Here is a 24,849-nt window from a genome sequence, read left to right on the forward strand (position 1 = left end):
ATGTGGTTAATATTCCCACTACTTTCTGGTGCCCAAGAAGGAGAAGGGCCTGCGTCCTATCTTTGACCTCAGGGAGGTCAATCGCTTCCTCCTGAAGGAGAAGTTCAAAATGCTAACTCTAGCTCAGGTCTTGTCTGCTCTCGACCCTGGAGACTGGATGGTAGTGTTGAACTTGCAGGACGCATATTTCCACATTCCCGTTCTGCTGACCCACTGGCGTTACCTGCGGTTCACGGTAGGCCACAAGCATTTTCAGTTTACCGTGCTCTCCCTTGGCCTTACCAGCGCCCCTCGTGTGTTCATGAAAATCGTGGCTGTGGTCGCAGCTCATTTATGCAGATCAGGTGCTCCAGTCTTCCCCTATCTCGCCGGCTGCCTGTTGAAGGTGGGCTCACCCCAGGCAGTCGTTTCCCACCTCCATACTACAGTTGACCACCTGCTTTTGCTGGGGTTCTCCATCAATGTGCCGAAGTCGCACCTGATTCCCTCTCAGAAGCTCTTCTTCATCGGAGCGGTTCTGGACACAACGCAGTTTCAGGCCTATCCTCCCGAACGGCGAGTGCAGGATATTCTGGCTGATTCCGATCTTTCGGTCTCTATCCTGGGTTTCGGTCAGGATGACCCTGAGGCTGCTGGGCCTCATGGCCTCCTGCATCCTTGCTGGTCACTCATGCCAGATGGCATATGCGGGCTGTGCAGTGGGACCTGGAGTTCCAGTGGGCGCAGCATCAGGGGAACCTGTCCGATTACGTCCAGATCTCAGAGGGCACTGCACAGCAGCTGCAGTGGTGGGTCATGAACCAACATTGGATCCAGGGCAGATCCCTCTCCCTTCCCCAAGCGGAGCACACAGTGGTGATGGATGCGTCCCTCCTGGGATGGGGGGGGGGGGGGGGGGGGGGAGGTCAGAGGCCTCTGGTCTCCGGCGGAGTCCAAGCTCCATATCAACCTTCTGGAGCTTCGGGTGATCCGACTCTCACTGAAGGCATTCCTTCCCTCTGTCAAAGGGAAAGTGGTGCAGGTGTTCACAGACCACACCATTGCCATGTGTTACTGCAACAAACAGGGCGGGGTGGGGTCGTGGACCCTATGTCGGAAGGCTCTGCACCTCTGGACATGGCTGGAACAGCAGGGCATTTCCCTGGTGGTTCAACACATGACAGGTTTACTGAACGACAGGGCGGACAAACTCAGCCGCAGGTGCATGATGGATCACGAATGGCATCTTCACTCGGACGTGGAGCAAGGTCTTTTTCAACAGTGGGGATAGCCTTGGTTAGATCTATTTGCCACCGAAGAGAACGCGCAACGTCAGCAGTTACAGGCGTTGGAATTTCAAAGGGGCACTCGCTAGGCACCGCTTTTTGTCGCGAGTGGAGTTGTGGTCTGTTGTACGCCTTTCCGCCTATACCATTTCTACCTGTGCTGAAGAAGATCAGGCACAACCGGGCCCAAGTCATTCTTGTGGCTCCAGAGTGGGCTCGAAGAGTATGGTATCCCGAGCTACTCAGTATGACCATTGATCCCCCGATCCGACTGCATCTTCGGGAGGATCTTCTGTCGCAGCAGCAGGGAATGGTCCTCCACCCGAATCTGTCCAACCTCCTCCTCTTTGCATGGAGATTGAGCGGCGACATTTGATTCCTTTAGACTTGCCTCCTGAAGTCTGTGATGTCATTCTGGCAGCCAGGCGTCCCTCCACTAAGTCGGTAAACGCCTGCAGGTGGAACAAATTTGTGGCATGGTACACAGCAAAGGCTGTGGATCCCTTTTCTGCCGGTCTTTCCGAAGTTCTTCAGTTTCTTCTTTCTTTGGCCCAGCAGCACTCTGCTCTGGGCACTATCAAGGGCTTCCTTTCTGCTATTTCGGCCTTTCGCAGGCTCCCTGATCAGCCCTCTCTTTTCAAGTCCCCTGTTGTAAATAGATTTCTTAAAGGCATTACTCATCTTTTCCCTCCTATTCCTTTCGTAATGCCACAGTGGGGCTTGAATCTAGTTCTTGCATATCTAATGTGCGCACCCTTTGACCCTGTGCATAATTGTCCTCTTCGTCTGCTGAACTTGAAGACTGCTTTCCTGGTTGCAATCACCTCTGCCGGGAGAGTGAGTGAGCTCCAGGCTCTTTCTTGTTAGCGTCCTTTTCTATCTGTCCATCCGGACAAGGTTGTACTCTGGACACGTCCATTCTTCCTGCCAAAGGTTGTCGCTGCCTTTCACGTCGGGCAGACCATCACTTTGCCCATCTTCTTTCCGCCGCCCATCTTCTTTCCGCCTCCTTCTAGAGAGGAAGAGAGGCTCCACTGTCTGAACCCAAAACGTGCACTCTCGTTTTACTTGAACCACACACAACGGTTCTGGGTGGATGGCCAGCTCTTTGTTGGCTACGTTGGAGCCAAAAAATGTCGGGCCGTACACAAGCGGACTATCTCCCGTCGTCTTGTGTATTAAAGCCTGTTATTCTTTGGCTAAAAAGGGAGCTAAGTTGGGGCTGTGCGTCCATTCCACCAGGGAGACTGCAGGCACTACTGCATTGGGATGTGGTTTCCTCCTGCAAGACATCTGTCGGGCAGCTACGTCGGCCTCGCTGCACACTTTTACTAAGCACTACTGCCTGGACAGCCAAGTCCGGAGAGACTGCTTCTTTGGCTGTTGTGTTCTCCGAGACTTCCTGGTGTGATCTTGGTTCGCAGACCCACCATGGGGTTGGTATTGCTGGGGTATCTATTCTAAGGTAAGTAATCTAGCACTATGTGTTTCTTTCAGATGAACAAGTTACTTACCGTCGGTAACGATATATCTTTAAGAAATATTAGTAGTGATGGATTCCTTACCACCCCACCCATCCTCCTCGTTCTTCGAACTGATTTCTAGGGTTAAGGTCATCCCTTTCAGGGCCCTAGTTTCAAGGCACCAGTGGTCAGTTTTTGCATGGCTCTGCGTTTACTGGCCCGGAAAGTCGTGTACAGAACTGACGTCAGCGTGTGAGGGCGGCGACTAAGTAGCTGCCGCGACGTCATCTCGGCGACCACGACGCCAACGTCGGACGCGGAGCCGCACAACGCCACCTTCCGACCCGCAGGGGTACTGCTGGCGAAAACTTTCCGGATCCAGTCTGACACCTGGGGGTAATTCTAAGGTAAGGAATCGATCACTACTAATGATTCTTACAGATATATTGTTACCGAAGGTAAGTAACTTGTTCATTAGCATTATTGTTTCTCTTTTGTATTTCTTGTAAAAAAAACAATTTTACCATTTTCTTTACAATAAAATAAAAAGGCTGTATGCAGTCTGAGTGGTATTGAAATGCGGAGCATGGGCCTGTTGTTCCTGATGCTCTAGATGTCATCGTGGGCTGTGGTTTGGTAGCCTGGGTGTGCTTCTAGTTGTTCATGTTCTTCTGTATCTTCATGTAGAATGATTGAAAGGCTATCTTGCTCTATGTAACCTTTGTTAATCACATTACATATATTTCCCTCTCCGACTTTGTCTTTTTGTCTCCCAGATTGCTCCTTCCAGAAGTTGAGGTGGGAGCAAAAGAACAAGGCCGTCGTGTTATGAGCAGGCCCTTCTTCCTGCTGCTTGTGGCATTCTTTTTGGAGAGTGAGGTAAGACATGATTAAGAGGCACCACTCTCAACCCATGTCTGGTAGCCAGATGGTTTCATGTTTCATCTTAGTCACACCTTCCTTTCCCTCCCTAAGGCATGGAAATAAATAGCACATTACTTGATGTTGGTCTGCATATGTGGTGTATTCCATTTTTTATTCATTGTTTGTGTTTGTTAAAGTATATAAACCAGGATTGAAGTGGTTAAATTAAATAATACTGGAAAAACCATATGCTTTATTCAAGTTATTTTCCTATGTATATGTTTACAGATTGTGAGGCAGTAAGCAGTTATTTCCTTAGGGTAATTTTTCTGTATGCTGGCAGTGCCCTGTAATTTGATTGTTGCACAGTAGTAATGCATCCAGGAACATTCCCCAGTAATAAAGTCTTATTGGGACATAATTATTTTACATAATTTCAACTTGCTTTCCTTTAATGACTATGAAAAACATTTAGGAAGTGAAGTGCAACCAGAGAGGCAGCAGCCCTGTAGAACTAAAAGGAGGCTCTTCCTTTTTGAAGTCTGCATCCTCCCTTCCCCATCATGAATCCTTCTGGCACTTCCTGTACAGGTCCAGCTCTCCCTCCAGCAGTGTATATTTAATAGGTTTCCATGCTTGAAATATTCCCCATTGTTGGACTGGAAAGCATCGGTAGCAATGTTAATACAGCAGTGTAACTTTACAGAGAATAACTTTCAATTTTCTCCAGAGAGCACTCTCCAAAAGAAAACTTTCCTTAGGTTCGAGGCATGTGGGCTGCTGAATTCATATCTGTGCATAGATCGCCGCCTAGTGTTGGGTCCGGATGTTTGCACGTTGTTGTCCTGGGAGAGTCTTCGAAGTATCCTGAGATAGGTGACTCCTCCCCTGGACCACAGAGCGCATGGGCATCATCTCCATCCTCAGATTGTTTTTTTCCGCCATTGGGTTCGGATGTGCTTATCTTGACTCAAGTTAGGAAAATTTAGTTTTCATGCCAAAAGGCCTTTAGTTTTCGTCGGTACTGTTCCCGATCGGTATCGACAGTTTACTAGCTAGTTTAGCGACTTTAACAACTTTTTCGGATCCATTATATCCGACCATCGACCCTACATCGACGATGGAATCGAGGACCCCATTCAAGTGGTGTCCTGTTTGCCACGCCAAATATCCCCATATCGACGTCCACCCGGTGTGCAACAAATGCCTCTCACCGGATCACGACGAATCGAAATGTATGGCCTGTGCCCGATTCAGGTCCAAGAAGACTCTCCGGAATCGACGAGCCGCGAGACTTGAAGCGCAGCATGCGGCACCGGCCCCGACCAACATCTTCAGCACCGAGGACGAAGATGTTGAAAGCGTGGAAAACATACCCTCCAGCCCCGCTTCCGAACACGGTTCCAGATCGGAAGACGTGGATGAAGAGCTTTTTCACAGGGAAGAAGCCGACGATGAGGTAGGGGACTACGATGAGGCCTTAGGGGCCGAAGAAGGTAGCTCTGGTGACGAGCAGGGCCTACCCGCCCAAATGGAGGATATCCCAGAGCGTCAGTCTACGGCTCCGGTCGAGGGATCGCCTTCGGGCCTTACCCAATATCAATCCCGCAGTTCTTCGGCCCCGCCCTCTGGCCCAGCCTCGGACATCCAGCGAGAGCCATTATTACCCAAAAAGACTGGTTTCCCTTCCACGAAACTGAAACCAATCGTCGCACCGGTTCCACAGAAACCGAAAGTGAAAATAACACTGGTCGGCTCGAGGACCACCACACCTTCGACGCCAGCCAAAACCGTCGGCTCTGACCGCACCAAAAGGGACTTCGGTGCCGAACTCGCTGCAGCCGATGTCGGCGCCGACCCAAAGAGAAAGGCCATCGGTACCGCCAAAGCGCCTCGGCCCCCGGCACCGAAACAATCGGCACCGACCACCAAGGTTAAAATGGCCGCTGCATCGCAATCCACCTCGAAAGCAGCGACTACGGTCCAATCATCGACGCCGTCGACGGCTACTACCTCTCCTCGGCTCGATGACCCTGTGGCTCCGAAGAAGTCCACACCTACCTCTACAGAACCACTCGGCACCAAAGAACAGTCGGCGTTCCAGGTGCGACAAGTTGCAGCGTCCTTGCAACGCATCAGAGAAAAGGCAGCCCTCCAGGCCACGTCGGGCTCCGATCCGAAAAAGGCTCAAAAGGCACCTTCGGCACCGACCAACATCACTTTTGGCTTGCCGCCATCCACGGCGCCGAAACTGTTCCACATCAGAACACGTGTCACCCAGACAAGGTCCCCATCTACTGAACGCTCTCCTACTGGGACATCACCGTCCCACTTCATCGACGCCGACACCGGCAGGCTCATGCTCCGAAAGCGGAAGATCACTTCCGAGCAGGCTTTGGACTCTTACAGGATCCCGCTAAAGCAAAAACTGCCGGCGGAATCGGAACCGGTTCTTTATGAACGCCTCCACACCTCTTACCCAGAACCACAGTCCTTCTCTCCGACGCACTCCGACACGGACGCAGTAGAGGACTATATGGGTGACGACACCACCTACCCCAGGGATATAGACCCTGAAGGCCAGCAGGACCCTGATCAAGTTTGGGATGACCCTGTAGACCCAGGTGCCGCTCTGGATACACAGGACACGCAGCTTTATGGCGCAAAAACGTCTCCCACAGAGGACACTGCTGCATTCAACGCCCTCATTGAACGTGCCGCAGCCAATCATGGAGTGCAACTCCACTCAGACACAATCGAGGACGATTTCTTGGTGGACACTTTCGCATCCTCAGAGAGGACTGTAAAGACTCTGCCCATGTTGAAAGGTGTCCTCAAGCCAGCAAAGGACATTTTCAAAGAAACCACAAGGGCACGGGTAATAAACCCCAGGATAGACAAAAAATACAAGCCCGCACCTGGGGACCCTACGTACATTAGAGGCCAGTTACCTCTGGACTCCATCGTAGTTGCTAATGCTCGCAAACGGGCACACTCGCAGACAACTGGTGATGCTCCTCCCCCGGACAAAGAGTCCAAGGTGCTAGAGACCTCTGGCAAAAGGATTGCAGCCCAGGCGGCAAACATATGGCGCATTGCTAATACACAGGCGCTCCTAGCTCGCTACGATCGCTCACACTATGACACGTTAGAGACCCTACTCCAACATCTCCCAGACCAGTACAAAGAGGCAGCGAAGCTCCTCATCAGGGAGGGACAACTTCTCACAAACGCATCCATTAAGTGTGCACTGGATGCCGCCGACACAGCTGCGAGAGCAATAAACACCAGCGTCATGCTAAGACGACACGCCTGGTTACGAATCTCCGGGTTCAAACCTGAGGTTCAAAATAACATCCTCAATCAGCCTGTCAACCCCGACTACTTATTCGGACCAGAGGTTGACGCCACCCTAGAAAAGATAAAAAAAGACACAGACACTGCAAAGTCAATGGGGGCTCTGCAAACGCAGAAATTTCGTAGTGGCTCCTTTCGTCGCCCCGGAAATAGAGGAGCAGGTAGAGGACAGGGGTCACAGCAAACCTACAATAAAGGGGGCACACAAAGTACCTATGATAAAAACACCCGAGGTGGATATCGTGGCTCCAGCTCAAAGGGCAGAGGACGCGGTTACGGCAATACCAGGTCCTCCCCCAAGAACAAACAGTGACGCCCTCTCCCTTCCCCCCGACCACATAACACCTGTCGGGGGAAGACTCCAGCGGTTCCTGTCCACGTGGACTACCATCACCACGGACAGGTGGGTCAAAGATGTTATCCAACACGGTTACTGCCTCGAACTAACCTCCACTCCACCCACAATACCGCCAAAGCACCGTCCTATGTCCTCAGAGCACTTAGCGTTATTACAGCCGGAAGTGCTAAGTATGCTGCAAAAAGGCGCAATAGAGGTCGTGCCCGTCCACCAGCAGGGGACAGGGGTGTACTCTCTGTACTTCTTAATACCAAAAAAGGACGGGTCACTCAGACCTATACTAGACCTGAGACCCCTCAACCACTACATTCTCTCAGAGCATTTCCACATGCTCACCCTACAGCAGGTTCTCCCGCTGCTCAGACAGGGAGACTTCCTAGCCACGCTAGACCTCAAAGATGCGTACTTCCACATACCCATACACCCGTCACACAGAAAATATCTCAGGTTCACTATTCAGGGGCAGCACTACCAATTCAAAGTCCTTCCCTTCGGCGTGACAACAACACCCAGAGTTTTCACAAAGTGCCTAGCTACTGTGGCCGCACACCTACGAAGGCAACACATACACGTCTACCCTTACCTGGACGACTGGCTTGTTCAGGCAAAGTCAGCCCAGCAATGTGCCAGCCACATGTCCCGCACCATTCACCTTCTTCACAGTCTGGGATTCTCACTAAATTACCCGAAATCACATCTCCAACCCGCACACGTACAACAGTACCTAGGTGCGACCATAGACACTCTGGCAGCCACAGCTCAGCCAAATCTAGTGAGAATCAACAGCATGCAAATGCTGATCTCAAAGTTCAAACCCCAACACTCCCTTCCTGCGCGAGTGTTCATGCAGTTGATAGGCATGATGGCCTCCTGCATTTTCATAGTCCCGCACGCGAGACTACATATGCGCCCGCTTCAGGAGTGCTTGGCACGTCAATGGAATCAGGCTCAAGGGCAACTAAAAGACCTAGTGTTGGTGAGCGGTCGGGCATACAACTCTCTGCATTGGTGGAATCCACAAAACCTTTGCAAGGGCCGACCGTTCCAAGAGCCTGTTCCACAAATAATACTGACAGCGGACGCGTCTCTCCAGGGATGGGGAGCTCATGTACTCCATTACACAGTGCAGGGACTATGGACAATACAACAAAAGAAGATGCACATCAACCTTCTCGAACTGATGGCAATCTTCCTGGCAATGAAAGCCTTCAAGGTACACTTGTGCAACAAAGTCGTGTTGATCCGGACGGACAACATGACTGCCATGTACTACATACAGAAGCAGGGAGGAACGCACTCTTCACAGTTGTCTCATCTGGCTCAGAGCATGTGGAAGTGGGCCATTCAGAGGAACATATTCCTCATGGCGGAACACCTCCCCGGCAAGGACAACCAGATGGCGGATCTGCTCAGCAGACACAGCCACCAGATGCACGAGTGGGAGCTACACTCGTCAGTACTCCAACCGTACTTCCAACAGTGGGGTCATCCAGAGATAGACCTATTCGCGACAAGCGAAAACGCAAAATGCCAAAGCTTTGCCGCCAGGTTCCCACATCCACAGTCGCAGGGCAATGCGATATGGATGAACTGGTCCGGCAGATTTGCGTACGCTTTTCCCCCAGCGCCGTTGATACCGCTGGTGGCACGCAAACTGCGACAACACTCACTGACACTCATCCTGGTTGCTCCCACATGGGCACGCCAACCATGGTACACCACCTTTCTGGAACTTTCCGTGGTGCCGCACCAAAGGCTGCGGATCAAACCCGCGCATTTGACGCAGAACCATGGAGAAATTCAGCACCCAGATCCGCAACAGCTGAACCTGGCGATCTGGCTCCTGAAGTCTTAGAGTTTGGCTACCTAAACCTGCCACCTGACTGTATGGAGATCATTAAGGAAGCTAGGAGACCCACTACCAGAGCTTGCTATGCAGCCAAATGGAAAAGGTTTGTCATTTATTGCAATAACAATGACATTAACCCGCTAGACGCATCCATTTAAAACATAATCTGTTACCTCTTACACCTATACCGATGCAATCTGGCGTACACCTCAATACGTATCCATTTAACCGCAATAGCAGCCTATCTCCAAAACAGGCAGCACCTCTCTTCATTCAGAGTGCCTGCCATCAAAGCCTTCTTGGAGGGACTTAAACAAGTAATTCCCCCAAGACACCCACCAGCGCCAGTGTGGAACCTCAACTTGGTCCTCACCCGACTGATGGGCCCACCCTTCGAACCTCTCCACTCATGTGAGATTCAATTCCTCACCTGGAAAGTAGCTTTCCTAGTGGCAATCACTTCGTTAAGAAGAGTTAGTGAACTCCAGGCACTAACCATTCAAGAGCCATTCATACAGGTTCACGCAAACAGGGTCGTACTACGTACCAACCCAAAATTCATGCCTAAAGTAATATCGCAGTTCCACTTGAATCAAACGATTGAACTGCCTGTTTTCTTTCAGAATCCACAAAATGTCGCTGAAAGAATGCTCCACACACTAGACGTCAAAAGAGCCCTCATGTACTATATAGACAGAACCAAAAGCTTTAGGAAGACAAAACAACTTTTCGTTGCCTTTTCCCCACAACACAAAGGCAACGCCATCTCCAAAGCAGGTATAGCCAGATGGATCGTTAAATGTATTCAAATTTGCTATCAAAAGGCTAAACGCACATTAACGATTCCCCACGAGCCCACTCAACACGTAAGTTAGGGGCGTCCATGGCTTTCCTGGGAAACATTCCTTTACAGGAAATATGTAGAGCAGCCACATGGTCCACTATACATACATTTACCAAACACTACTGTGTAGATGTACACTCAAAACAGCAGGCAGCTGTAGGACAGGCTGTTCTCAAAACTCTTTTTCAAACCGCTGCAGCTGGCACTGGTGGCCGCCGCTAATAGGAGGTACTGCTATGTATTCTATGCACAGATATGAATTCAGCAGCCCACATGCCTCGAACTGAATATGCTACTTACCAGTATGCATCTGTTCTTGGCATGTAGGGCTGCTGACATTCATATCGCCCACCCTCCTCCCCGGCGCCTGTAGCAGCTGCAGCTCTCAGAATTACTGTATAGCATGGTCATCACTTTCTGTATCTACTCCATCACTGCCACAATGGCGAAAAACAATCTGAGGATGGAGATGATGCCCATGCGCACTGTGGTCCAGGGGAGGAGTCACCTATCTCAGGATACTTCGAAGACTCTTCCAGGACAACAACGTGCAAACATCCGGACCCAACACTAGGCGGCGATCTATGCACAGATATGAATGTCAGCAGCCCTACATGCCAAGAACAGATGCATACTGGTAAGTAGCATATTCATTATCGCACCAGCAAATCATCCTTCTTCAATATGGTAGCAATGGGACAAAGGAAGTCTTTCTTCAAGGAATGCAAGGCTTGTGGAAACACGAAAATTCAGATGCAAGATCATATTTGATCAACAAACTGTATGGACTGACTCCAATCCAGCTACAATCCAAACAAGCATTGGCATAGCCAATATGTCTCGCTTTTGGGACCTTCTAAGTATTTAGTTATGCAGCACAATATCCTTGGTGCAACCACATCAACTGTTGCGTGGCTAAACACCTATAAGGTCCCAAAGGCGAGACCTATTGGCTATGCCAATGCTTGGTGTGGTTGTGTGTGTGTGGTGTGTGGTTGTGTGTGTGTGTGTGGTTGGGTACTGCCTGGGAAGCTGACTCAGTCTGGGCTGACACACGACAGGGGGGTGCTGACGCCCTTTGAGCCCTATGGGCATTGCTCGCCTGACTACCCTCGTGTCTGCACTCAGCAACGAGGCCACATGTGTGGTTGTGTGTGTGTGGTTGTGTGTGTGTGGTTGTGTGTGTGTGGTTGTGTGTAGTTGTGTGTGCGGTTGTGTGTGTGCGGTTGTGTGTGTGGTTGGGTACTGCCTGGGAAGCTGACTCAGCCTGGGCTGACACACACGACGGGGGGCTGATGCCCTTTGAGCCCTATGGGCATTGCGCGCCTGACTACCCTCATTTCAATGCTCAGCAATTAGCCCACATGTTGGCCGCACCAGTGCTTACTTTGTTAAAATGTAAGTGCCAGGGCCCGAGGTCTTCACACCAGCTGGCACTACCCACAGTTCCTGCTACCACTGCTGAGGAATGCCAGTGCCAACTTTACTTATCACACCAAACCAGTGGGAAATTTTGGACCATTTCAGGTCAGCGGGAAGACCTGGAAGTGCTAGTTCTGTATCCCTGTGGTGTAATCTTCTAAGTTCTGGTACTGAAAAATAAGTGCAGGCGATTGAGCTTGCTAGAGCCAAGACTCAAAGGGAAGGAAAAACAGTAAACTTTGAAAATAAATTCATAAAGCGTGTTTCATATGTAAGAAAAGGGGGGACGCTCAGGGGCACATCAGATTTGGAGTGCACCACCTGTGCCTTTTTAAAAATGCAGCACGAATTTGGAAACTAACGCCTCCTGCGCGGGGACCACAGGCAAAAGAAGTGTTTGACTTAGATTGAAAGAACCTATTGTGGCCTCACCTGTGGGGAGGTGCCACGTTGTATAAAGAAACTCTTATGGAAATATTCAATACAATGCTTACATCCCAGATACGTCTCTCCCGTTCTGCGCCGTATAGTTGACAACTAACTTTAGATGTTCAGGTCTTTCCTTGGAGCTTTGACCTTCATGCAGTGAGTGAGCAGTGAGCTGGCCCTTGGAAGCCCTTATACTGGCTACTCCTGGCATGGACGGTTTATTAGAGCTCTCAAGCGCTTAGATGTCACTCTTTCTTGAAACAAGCGATATCAGGGTAACTTTTGAAAGGGCAGTAGGTGTGTTATTGCTCATGCCTAGTGGAAAGCTATTTACTGGCCCAAGTAATCAGTCACTTCCAATAGTAGTGAAACGTCACTCCTACCCTGCAATATGGTGCAGTTCTGTCACTGATACATAACTTTCATAGTTATCTTCATTTTATTAAATGTGTAGGGCACCTGCTCCAGTGTCACATCGAATTATACAATGCATAAAACTGTGAAGCAGCAGAATTGACCTTTAAGATGGAAAGAAAGAAGAGAGATTTGTCCTTTAGGAGGGAACAGAGTGAGTAAAGAGACTGAGGGCTGGTGCCTTGATGAGGAGACGTAAAGCAGCAGCTTTAGTGCCCCCCCGTGCCGGCACCAAGTCACCGGAAATGGACATGAAAATGATTTTACGTTGGTGAATGGGGAGCGCTCCAGCTGGAAAATTCTAATTTGCCCGGAGCTCTGAAATTACTCCTACCATTCCTGCTTGGGGGCAAGCACAGAAAAAGAAGAAAGTGAGAATTGCCAATAGGTGGACAGCGCGAGACAGGAGAGGTAAGGTGGCGCTGGCACATGGAATGGAGATTACAGCCAAGAGTAAAGGCCGCCAAAACTGAAGACAAGTCAAAGCTCAAGAGCACCGGTGCATTTAAATGTGGTGCAGAGGATCCAACAGAGAAGCAAGAGTGGGCGAGGGGGCCAGCGACAAGGAGAAAGGAGTAGCAGGAGGTAAACAGATAAGAATGTCAACAAAACGATAGAACTAGACCTAAGTGTGGCTAGAGTATGAGCAGTGAGTATAAGAATGACGTGACTGTGATATATATGCATTTAATGTCGATCCACACCCAGGCACCGATTGAATCCTCATAACTAGCGGATACGTAGATGGTCAAACGTAGATGGTCTCATGGAGGAGCCGGGGCTTTAGGTCTGTTGGTGGGGGGGCGCCGGGGGGTGTGGAGAAACATACACATGGGTGACAAAGCAAGATTAAGCAACAACGGGCGGGTGGGGGATTGAGATAATGCCAGTGCCCGGGTTAAAGTGAAAGCAGGGCGTCCAAGTACTGCCTGCAGTAAGAACAAGCATTGGCCACGCGAGAATAAGCATTGCGACACCGGCGTTTTACTTTGAACATTAAAAGTAAAGCGCGGGTGCTGCGATTATAGCAAAAGTAAAGAAATAGATGTTTTTTTCTATTTCTTGACTTTTGCGAAAGTGAAAGTCATCACGGCTCTAATGACCCCTGAAAGACTGCTGGCGGGCGGCTGCGCGTCCACGTTCGCGTGAACGCAAGCGCTAGGCCAGCCAGCAGCACTTTGAAAACTCATTTACAAAATGTCTCTCCGAGCAGCGCATGGGCGCTGACTCAGCGAGACCTAAAAAGTGAGCGACCTGCAATACTTTCTCACCCGAAACTTTAAAGTATGGAAAAAGACTAGCACTGGCAATTTTAGAGAAAACGTTTTCAAAAGTCTCTGTAACTTAAGATTTCAAAGCAAGCTTCAGGACCCTCCGAAACTGTGGCTAAGCGTCACTCTTGGTCAGCTGCTGCCTCGATGCAGAAAGCAGATGAGATGCCAAATATCACTCTAGCAAATCAGAGGAAGCACTGTCCACAGAGGAAGAAAGGTCAGTCTCTCCAGTAACCTCTTATTGATGATGAAATCAGTGGAAACACTGCAGGTGTAATCAGCCACAGTGATTGCGCCACTACTCTACGTAATGCTCTTGCAATTATTAATGGTGTCAACTGTACCTTTATAGTCACCAACCATGTGTAGAAAACATGCTTTTCAGCTCTATGGAACAGTCCCAGAAAATTGTTAGGTCTATACCTTGTTTTGGGACATATGTGGGCAAACGGTCTGCAAACCATTCAAAAACCAACCACAGCTACTCTGAATATTTCACAAATTGAAAAGAAATGCATGGTCACAAATATATCCCTGGCATATATTTTGAATCAAGTGAAAACTGATTCTTTGGTTTTAATGGGAGGACAGTGCATGTCCATTAACCCTTCCATGCCATTCTTGACACCCACAAATGAGGGGATGCAAGTAGGATTTCATCGGCAAAAAGCTTTATTTTGTAGCTGCAGGTGCATTTTAAATCGAAAACTCATCTAGTATAGCTGCTAGGTTTAACTGGCAACTTTATAGCAACATACTTTTCTGCTAGAAAAAATGTCTTATGAAGACGAAGCAAAAGCCAGGACAATATTAATGGATGAGAGAAAAAGCATCTGCTATGGTGATGGGGGTGTGAATGCCTCCTACTGTGCTTTCCGATGGATACATCTTACCACGGATTCCTTTCCATGTGATATTCCTCAGACATCAGAATGGGTCCAGAAACTTTACTGCAGTTAAAAACAATACTCCTGCATGCCGTTAGGTGGAATCGTGCGGTTCCATCTTCAACATCTTTCTATTCTGGAAGTGACGCTCAGCGCCGTATGTAAGTGTGACCCATGAGCGCCGGTATCACTTTCTTTCTTTATGCGCCTCTGAGCATGGATTTGGAGCTTCTCCTTCGTCTCCTCACCACAAATATTAACATTTACCATTGTACAAAGGAGAATGTCACCCTTAAGACGACGTGGTTTAAACCATACAGGGACTTTCACAAATAGTGGTCTATAACGGACCCTAAAGAAGCATTCCTATGGTGCCTGAGGTCACAGTATGACTTCATCTGCCCTCAGTCGTTGTAGGCCCTGAGCTTTTAGGCCATACTGGACTGTGAGGCTTCAAATTTCCAAACACAAGAATAGTCCACATCTCGACTGGTAGAAGTCAATAGGAATCTCCTATCCCCGAAGTATTTCACTCGGCAGTTTATTGTGGTCCGTCTTCGGGCTAGTCTAAAAAGGAGCACAGTAAGACACAGAAGAGATCAGGAGCGAAACTGGAAGGTATATTGACATCCTCTCTGAAGTAAGTGTGTGTGATTCCCGCTTCAGCTCTTTTTTTTTTCTTAATGTACCCACATTCAAAGCTGGAAACAACCCCTTCCCACCACTCTTGGACTCAAGAGAGGGTGTTGTCATGCCTCCCGGTGTGTCTCTCTCGATTTCCATTGGTGTCAGTTCTGAGTCTGGTCCCAGCGCGACCGATTTTCCGGGTCTCAGTGACTTCGCAGCAAGTAGAGGTCATCATTGAAGCCTGTGCTGTGCATTTTAAGCTGTATACTGGCTCCCTTTTTGTTTGTCTTTGGGCCCCAAGGATTCAGAGGGGTCAAACTGGAGCTAATGGGCCCAATCATAGGATTGAAGCCTTTTTACACTTTATGTTCCTGGACCAGACCTACTATACATTTTCAGCAATTTGGACAAGTACCCCTTCTGCACTTGACACTCCATGATAGCGCAGGTCAAGCAGCCCAAGGCTTATCGACATCGGGAGGTGAACACAGACTCACAACTCAAAATAGGTGCAACAGCAGTAATAAATGATTGTCTAGTCCAATACTTTCATGAAAAAAGTATTTATATACAAATACAAAGAAAAATATGACATTCATAACCAATACACACAGTCTCCCTGAGGGCAGAGCTCTAGTCTTTCATGGGCTGGTCCCCGAGTCCTACTCCCCTCTTGCTAGCGATATCACTATAGGCAACATTCATGTCAAGTCCCACTAGAAGTCTGAGTTTCAGGAGTCCCACTTCCAACTGTTTACTAAAGTCAAAAGTGTTTTAGCCCTGAAGTGCTATCTGGCAGGCAAGGTGCCCCAGGATTGTCTGGCCCAAAAATCTGTCTTATCCGCACTGGCAGGATATGACCGACCAGAGTCAGAACGCTTGCCCTTTGTAGGCACTGAAGGCGCAGCAGCTGCCTCCAGTAAGTCTTCCACATTCAGCCCTGGAAGGTGCAGTTGGTCATCCTTGTGTTCCTCATGTGATTCTGCAGCATAGCCAGAGAGTTTCTCGATTATCCTCCGATGCTTGGTAAGTTTCTTGTGATCATCCCCACAGATGGGAAGGAGAAGGGGGGCGATGTGCCTAGTGCTGGTCCGCAGTACCTGCTTATGGGTTTAGTCCAGCAACGGTCGTAGCTTACTTCATGGCAGCCCTACTCTTGCATAAGGGGTTCGCCAACTTTTATCTGCACATGGGCAATGACCTGATCGGTTCAGAAGCTTTCTCCTCGCACCTTGTTATAGGGATCCAATAGCCAGGAGACCCTCTCTGGTCCTTGGTGGGCACACTGGTCTTGGCAAACAGGTAGGCGCTTGTGCTCCAGACTCCAAGGTCCAGTGGTCTTGGTTTCCATTTGTTATGTTCCCTCACCCAGCTGGGAGAAAAGCAGGCCTTGGCCTCTAGTCTTGGTCACAGACAGAAGTCATGTAGAGCTTCTCCTCCTCACATAGCCTGACTGGCTGCTTGGCAGTTTACAATTTTTGGGGTCTCAAGCTCCTCTTCCTTTAGTCCATTTCCATACACCAAATGTGATTGAGTCTGAGTCTTTAAAGATTATTTTGGTGTCTGCTTCCTCTTGAATTGCCCTTTCATCCTGCTTCTCCAGAAGGCCATCTGTCTCAGCAGGAGCGACTCCAATTCTGATAGCCCACAACACAGGCCATGGCAGTGACTAGAGGTTCACACCTCGATGTCGGCCACAGTGATATATGTATCAAAAGTGTACCCCAGGGCCTCAGCCCTACTCTTTATTAATTTCTTAGTAACCCCATCTCCTTCTTGAGATGTGCCCAGGCCCTTACTATTAATACCTCCCTGAATCAAAGAGCTCCATTTGAAGAGTACTAAAGAGCCTGACTCTCCGTTCCTCCTGTGTGACCCATCCAGTTTAAAGGGAAGCAGCAATCAACAAATGTGTCTGGGGGTAATTATGTCCTTCTGTTCCTCCAGTCAGCTCTGGGCCTCCAAAAATGGAACCCAGTCTTCTGTCTATTGTACCATTCATAGGTGCACATACCCCCGCACATGCCTATAGCATACATATGCGGCCCAGCACTATATCCTTTATGTATTGTACCATTCACTGACACACATACACCCAGCACATGTATATCATATAGATGCATTGCACAGCACTGCATTATCCCTGTATTGTACTACTCACAGACACACATGCACCCAGCACCTCTATCCCACACATGCACAGCACAGAGCAACGCACCAAACTGATGTATGTTTAGGTGAGTTAAGCACACAGAAGTGGGTCTTCAGAGGAGTTTGCCTCAAATGACACATTATCAGAATGATCACTACACAGTGTGCTGCCACCCTGCGTACATGCTGCTCAACTCCCGGCAAAGGCAGAAGCCTTTCACCACTCAGGGTAGTGCTGTGGACACCCCTCCCGGTCTGCAAAGACCACAGTCAGTGAGACAGTCGTATATCATGGCGCACACACATGGTCTGTGTCCGCTCATGACCACAAAAACCAGCATTAGAGATCTAGACATCATTGCAGTTGGGACACTGGGAGTGGTGCACATCTGAAAGAAACACGTTAGTTAGATTCCTCACCTTAGAATATCCCCAGGTGTCAGACTGGATCCGTAAAGTTTTTCGTCAGCAATACCCTTGCGCTTCGTAGGCGTCGTCTGCGGATCCGCGTCCGTCGTCGGCGTCGTGATCGCTGGGATGACTTCGTCAGAGTACTTAGACGCCGCCCTCGCGTGCTGACGTCAGTTCTTCTTTTTTCCGCGCCAGTAAGCGCCGATCCGGAAAGAGCATACCCTTTTAGTCACTTTTTGACTAAACTTTTTTGAACTCTTTTGGTTTCATTCTCGTCGACCTCGACTCTGGTGCCGATAGGGATGCCTGGCTTCAGAGCTTGTGACTCCTGTCACAGACTGATGTCGGTCACGGACCATCACCGCCGGTGCCTCTATTGCCTTGGGGCCGACCACGATGCTGAGTCGTGCCTCAACTACCGGGCCTTGACTTCGAAAGCTAGGCGGGAGCGGTCCCGCAAGCTGCTAGAGTTCCGGCAGTCGGCTCGTCGTGGTCGCAGTCTTCGAGATCCGGTAAGTCGAAGCACAGCAAGAAGTCGAAGAGGTGACACCGCTCTTCTGGCTCCCCTCGCCGGTCGCGTGACTCAGCTGAGGGTTCGGGTAGCACCACCTGCGTGGGTCTGTCAGAGCCGCAGGAGTCCTGTCCGACCCTATACCCTCCGGTCCCTGGGTCTGACGCGACTCCGGTGGAGATCAGAGACTTCCTCGTGGCCATGAGGAGCCTGGCTCTGCCGTAGATGCCTGCCGGTGCGCCTTACGGCCCCACAGGCTCGACTGGGAGGCCTAGCGAGCCAGTGGCTCTGGGCCCAGGGCCGTCGTCGACTCCGGTCCCGATGCCGCAGGTCCCTGAGGGATCCAGGTCTGGATCCCAGTCGGCGCTGGTCGAACTCAAGACCACTCCGCCGACTCCTCCGGTGCCGCCCACGGCGCCGCCTTCGGACGCCATTCCCCGGTTTAGTCCCGGTCCGGACCTGGTGTCGGAGCGGCGCCGCACCCGACGCCGATGGGTGACAATTTCATCTTCCGCCCGGCTCCGATCATTCCACCTGTATACCAGGAATCGGATGACGGTGACGACTGGGAGGGGTCTGAGGACCCTCTGGCCCGGCGACTGGACTGGGCAGACGAACTGGGGGATGCCAGTGGTCTTGACACCTCCCCTGACACTGGCTTCATCTCTCCTTTGACCGTGGCTTCGGAAGAAGGTGCTACATTTTCTGTGGTGCTGCGCAAGACGGCCGAAGCCCTTGGGCCCGAGCTGCCTGCTGTGGCCGTGAGTACTAATCTCCTCACTGAAGTGCTCCAACCGTCAGCAAGCTCCTCGGAGCCTCTGCTGCAGTTTAATGAAGCACTGATTGACGTTCTGAAGGTCACCTGGTCCAAGCCCTCCACAGTTCCTCCTGTGGACCAGAACGTGGCCCGGCGCCACCGCCCTGCACCGGGCGACCCCACTTTTCTGTCATTGCACCCCACGCCTGAGAGCCTTGTTATCCAGGCCTCTACCTCCCAGACCTCCTTCCCGTCCGCTCCCCTGGATTGGGAATCCAAAAAGTTAGAACAGTTTGGGAAGAAACTGTTCTCCTCTGTTAGTTTGGGGTTGCGGTCTATCGACACCCCGTGCCTTTTGGACCGTTACTCCCACTCTCTGTGGGATACGGTGGAGGACGTGCTGCTCCAGTGTCCGGAGGAGGCCCGGACACGGCTCGCCCAGGATCTTGCAGAGGGGCGGGATGCGGCACGGCATGCAATCCGATGTGGACTGGACACAATGGACTCGCTGGGCAGGGCAATGTCGACCACGGTGGCGCTTCGTCGCCACGCCTGGCTGCGGTCCACGAGTTTTTCCAGGGATGTCCAGAGCACCCTAATGGACATACCCTTCAATGGCAGTCGCCTTTTTGGCGACAAAGCGGATAGTGCGCTGGAGCGCTTTAAGGACTCCAGGGCTACGGCCAAGTCCTTAGGCTTCTCGGCCCCGCGCCCACAAACTTACGTTTTTCGCCCCTTTCGTGTCCAAGGAAGGGGCGCCCCCTCATGTCCGCCTAGCCACCAGCCGCAGAACCAACCTCCACGCGGTCGCGGACGTGGATTCCGCCGAGGCGGTACAGGGGGAGAACGTGCTGGTCAGTCCATATCTACCCCGGCAGCATCTGCCTCAAAGCCCTCCTAGTCCGTGCTTTCAGGCCCATTCCACGCCAGTGGGAGGCAGAGTTCGCCATCACCTGCTCCACTGGTGTTTCATCACATCGGACAGGTGGGTGCTGCAAATCGTCCGAAGGGGCTACTCCCTCCCCTTCGAGGCGACCCCTCCAGCCATGCCACCGCAGTACCACCGCATGTCGGGGATCACTTGAAACTTCTACAGGAGGAAGTTACGGCCCTCTTGGCCAAGGGGGCCATCGAGCGTGTTCCTAACCCAGAAGTAGGTCGGGGTTGTTACTCCCACTACTTTCTGGTTCCCAAGAAGGGCAAAGGGGGCCTATGCCCTATCTTGGACCTCAGGAGCGTCAACGCCTTCCTCCGCAAGGAGAAGTTCAAGATGCTCACCTTAGCTCAGTTTCTGGCTGCCCTAGACCCTGGAGACTGGATGGTAGCGTTAGACTTGCAGGATGCTTATTTCCACATCCCCGTCCTGCCGGCTCACCGGCGTTACCTGTGATTCACGGTGGGCCAGGAGCATTTTCAGTTTACCGTGCTCCCCTTTGGCCTCACCAGTGCCCCTCGGGTGGTCACAGCTCATCTGCGCAGATTGGGGGTTCCAGTCTTCCCCTATCTCGACGACTGGTTGTTGAAGGCGGGCTCGCCCCAGGAAGTAGTCTCCCACCTCCAGACTACGGCAGACCTCCTGCATTTGCTGGGGTTCTCCATCAATGTGCCGAAGTCGCATCTTAGTCCCTCCCAGAAACTCCTCTTTATCGGAGCGGTTCTGGACTCGTCGCAGTTCCGGGCTTATCCTCCGGAACAGCGGGTCTGGGATATTCAGGCTCTGATTCCCATCTTTCGGCCTCTATCCCGGGTTTCGGTCAGGTTGGTGCTGCGGCTTCTGGGTCTGATGGCCTCCTGCATCCTGTTGGTGCATCATGCCAGATGGCGAATGCGGGCTCTGCAGTGGGACCTGAAGTTTCAGTGGGCCCAGCATCGAGGCAACCTGTCAGACCACGTCCTGATCTCGGAGGGCACTGCAAGACAGTTGCAGTGGTGGCTTACGGACCGCGATTTGGTCGGCAGCAGATCCCTCTCCCTACCCCAACCGGAGCACGTAGTGGTGACGGATGCGTCCCTCCTGGGATGGGGGGGCCACGGTGGAGTCCCGGCTCCGTATCAACCTTCTGGAGCTGTTCACGGACAACACCACCGCCATGTGGTACTGCAACAAACAGGGCGGGGTGGGGTCGTGGATCCTTTGTCACGAGGCTCTGCGCCTCTGGACATGGCTGGAACATCAGGGCATCACCCTGGTGGTTCAACATCTGGCGGGCTCTCTGAACGCCAGAGCAGGTGAACTCAGCTGCCGGTGTATGATCGATCACGAATGGCGTCTAAAGTCGGACGTTGCGCAAGGCCTCTTTCGGCAGTGGGAAGCCTTGGTTAGATATATTCGCCACCGAGGAGAACACGCAATGTCAGCAGTTCTGCGCGTTGGAGTTTCCAAGGCGTCACTCGCTCGGTGACGCCTTTCGTCGCGAGTGGAGTTGCACGTCTTTCCGCCTATACCACTTCTGCCCCGAGTGCTGAAGAAGATCAGGCGCGACCGGGCCCAAGTCATCTTTGTGGCTCCGGATTGGGCACGAAGGTACTGGTATCCCGAGCTACTCAGTCTGTCAATCGGTCCCCCGATACGATTGCCTCTTCAGGAGGACCTTCTGTTGTAGCAGCATGGGACGGTCCTCCACCCGAACCTGTCCAGTCTCCATGTCCATGCGTGGAGATTGAGCGGTGACAATTGTGGCCATTTGACTTGCCTCCTGAAGTCTGTGATGTGATTCTGGCAGCCAGGCGTCCCCCTACAAAATCGGTATAAGCCTGCACTTGGAACAAATTTGTGGCATGGTGCACAGCAAAGGCTGTGGATCCCCTTTCCGCCCCTCTTTCTGAGGTTCTCCTCTTTCTTCTTTCTTTGGCCCAGCAGGGCTCTGCTCTGGGCACCCTAAAATGTTATCTCTCTGCTATTTCTGCTTTCTTACGGCTTCCTGATCAGCCTTCTCTTTTCAAATCCCCTGTTGTTTCTCGCTTCTTTAAGGGCATTACTCACATGTTTCCTCCTGTCCCTTTCGAAATGCCTCAGTGGGATTTGAATCTGGTCTTGACGTTTCTGATGTGCGCTCCCTTTGAGCCACTTCATAATTGTCCCCTTTGTCTCTTGACGCTTAAGACTGCTTTCCTGTAGCCATCACCTCTGCTAGAAGGGTGAGTGAGCTCCAGGCTTTCTCTTCTAAGCCTCCTTTTCTTTCTGTCCATCCGGACAAAGTTGTTCTCAGGACTCGCCCTTCCTTTCTCCCTAAGGTGGTAACTGCCTTTCACATCAGGCAGTCTGTTACGTTGCCCACCTTCTTTCCGCCTCCGCATCCTTCGAAAGAGGAAGAGAGGCTCCACCGTCTGGACCCAAAACGGGCGCTGTCCTTTTATTTGGACCGCACCAGGCATTTCCGGGTGGACGACCAACTCTTTGTTGGCTACGTGGGCGCTAAGAAGGGACGGGCGATGCACAAGCGGACCATCTCTCGGTGGGTCGTTTTGTGTATCAAGGCTAGTTACTCGTTGGCTAAAAAGGAACCTCCTGTAGGGCTGAGGACCCATTCCACTCGGGCCACAGCGGCGACTACTGCCCTGGGCCGGGGAGTCCCCTTGCAGGACATCTGTCAGGCAGCAACGTGGGCCTCGCTGCATACGTTTGCTAAACATTATTGCCTGGACAGCCAAGTCTGGAGAGACGGCTTCCTTGGCCGTTCTGTTCTCCAGGACTTTCTGGTGTGATCTTGGTTCGCAGACCCACCACCGGGGTTGGTATTGCTGGGGTATCTATTCTAAGGTGAGGAATCTAACTAATGTGTTTCTTTCAGATAACAAGTTACTTACCTTCGGTAACGATAGATCTGTGAGAAACATTAGTTAGATTCCTCACCTTCTGCGAACCGATATCTAGGTTTGAGGTTATCCCTTTCAGGGCCCTAGCATTTTTTGGCACCAGTGTCAGTCTCTTGCATGGCTCTGCGTTCCTGGCGCGGAAAGCTATGTACAAGACCTGACGTCGGCACGCGAGGGCGGCGTCTAAGTACGCCGACGACGTCATCCCGGCGCACGACGCCGACGACGGACCCGGATCCGCAGACCACGCCTAGCGACGCGCAACTGTATTGCTGACGAAAAATCTTTCCGGATCCAGCCTGACGCCTGGGGGTATTCTAAGGGGAGGAATCTAACTAACGTGTTTCTTTCAGATATATCGTTACCGAAGGTAAGTAACTTGTTCTTTACTGCAAATACAAATTTCAAGATGCCCTAACTTTATATCTAAGTTTCTTGAACCAGTGTTTGAGGGGAATGCCTTGATAGGGGTAATACAGAAGTCTAATAAAACTGCTGAGTCATGATGCAAATTCTGTCCTTGCTCTTAAGGATACCCATCTGCAAGGCACCTGCAGATCTTCCTAAGGACACTAATGAACAAAGTATGGAAATCCTGAAGCAAGTGAGGGGGCCATCCTCATGAAAGTGCTACACCTTTAAGTGAAAGGGATTATATGTCTTTTGAATCCAAATGGGATATGGTCCACAGAATATCCAGAAGTAGCAGTTCTGCTCTAGCTGCTCACCTTACAGGATCAGTGTTGTCACATTTTTCTTCTTTTTATTAATCTGCTCTCACAGCATGCTGTAGCAATCCTAACCACAATTATGTGTTTGCTTTTCATCATCATCATCAAAACGTTATTAGGTTTTTCAAATAAAACCATAAAAGTCATACAAACAGCAGAACTTCCACATTAGTACAAAATAGTGACACAGGACATCCAGTCTGTTCTAATTACCGAGTAAAAATTATAAATCCCGATGTCGAGGTTAGTTACAGCTTGACCGAAGCCTAATGGTGGCCCTTAAATAACCTAAGGGTGTACAAAACGGTGACATTAGAGAGAAGTTGTAAAAAGATAAAAGCAGGTCTCACCTTCCTAAAACAAGTCCTTTTAAGAATAGGGATAATAAAAGACTTTCTGGGAGCCTCATAAAAACTGCAAAACATTAAAAAGTGCATCATGTCCTGAGGAGACTGGCTGTCGCAGCAACAGGGCATGAGGCACTGCTCGCAGAAATCTACTCAGTAGAAAGCGATTGTGAATGCTTTTGACCCTTAAAAGATATGGTTCAGTAGTTGGTACGGTTTTTAGTGCGATATACTACGCACGCTGGGCTTGCACAACTGCTTCCTCTGTCACAGCAGCGCCTTCTAAGAAAACACTCTTTAGCCCAGGTAAAGTCCTTCTTACATATAATCTCAGGGATATCAAATAGATCTGCCCTTCCTAGCCTAAAAACGCCTACTCTTATATACTGGAGCCATTTTATGTGAGTGACGTGGTGAAAGGAAAGACAGTCCTTTAAAATGTCCTTGCTAAGACCATTTTCTTGCTTGGCCCAAATCTTTAACCACAATACTAGTGGCTGGAAAGCCAATTCATCTGAGAGAAAGGCCGTTCCCAGCTCTTTATGCGCAACATAGGACGGGGTACTTTGTGGTCCTGAGACAACTCATCTCAGGAAAGTATTTTCTGCAGTTTGCACGGCCTCCAACCCAATGTGACCCCATATCTCGCTCCCATAATTGGCCTTTGCAATACACTTCGCTCTATAAATCTTCAAAAGTGCCCCTATCGGCCCCCCCTCCTCACTCTGGAAGCAAAGTTAACAAGAATTTGCAATGCAATCTCTCGCATTTCTGAATTTTTAGTTTTTGGCATTGTAACTCATTTTGTTTCTTATTTATGTTTATTTTTTTGCAGTGGAGTGAATGCATGTTTGTTGTGGCATTATGTGCTTTGAATTCGAATCAGAAATGGAATTGTGTGGGTGTAGTGTATGTGTTTTTTAAATATGTGGTATAGTGATTAGATAGGGGTGAGAGGTGTATAAATTAGAAAGTAAGAATGAGAGGGACTGGTAGTTTGTGTATGAAGTGGTAAATGAACTGAAGACAACACATAAATAATGTGTGAGAAAGAATGAAGGGGAGATAATGT

At 50.4% G+C, this 24,849-nt stretch overlaps 1 protein-coding gene across 1 annotated transcript in view; it reads left to right on the forward strand.

The window, feature by feature from the left end:
* The window catches only part of STAG3 (STAG3 cohesin complex component), a 1,816,020-nt gene that overhangs the window by 905,708 nt on the left and 885,463 nt on the right, over positions 1-24,849 (forward strand). The window contains exon 14 of the mRNA XM_085637308.1: positions 3,505-3,607. Within this exon, the coding sequence (XP_085493434.1) occupies positions 3,505-3,607 (103 nt within the window). The remainder of the gene's footprint in view (positions 1-3,504; positions 3,608-24,849) is intronic.

This window comes from Triturus cristatus, chromosome 12 (genome assembly GCF_964204655.1).
Source record: "Triturus cristatus chromosome 12, aTriCri1.1, whole genome shotgun sequence".
Classification (NCBI taxonomy): domain Eukaryota; kingdom Metazoa; phylum Chordata; class Amphibia; order Caudata; family Salamandridae; genus Triturus; species Triturus cristatus.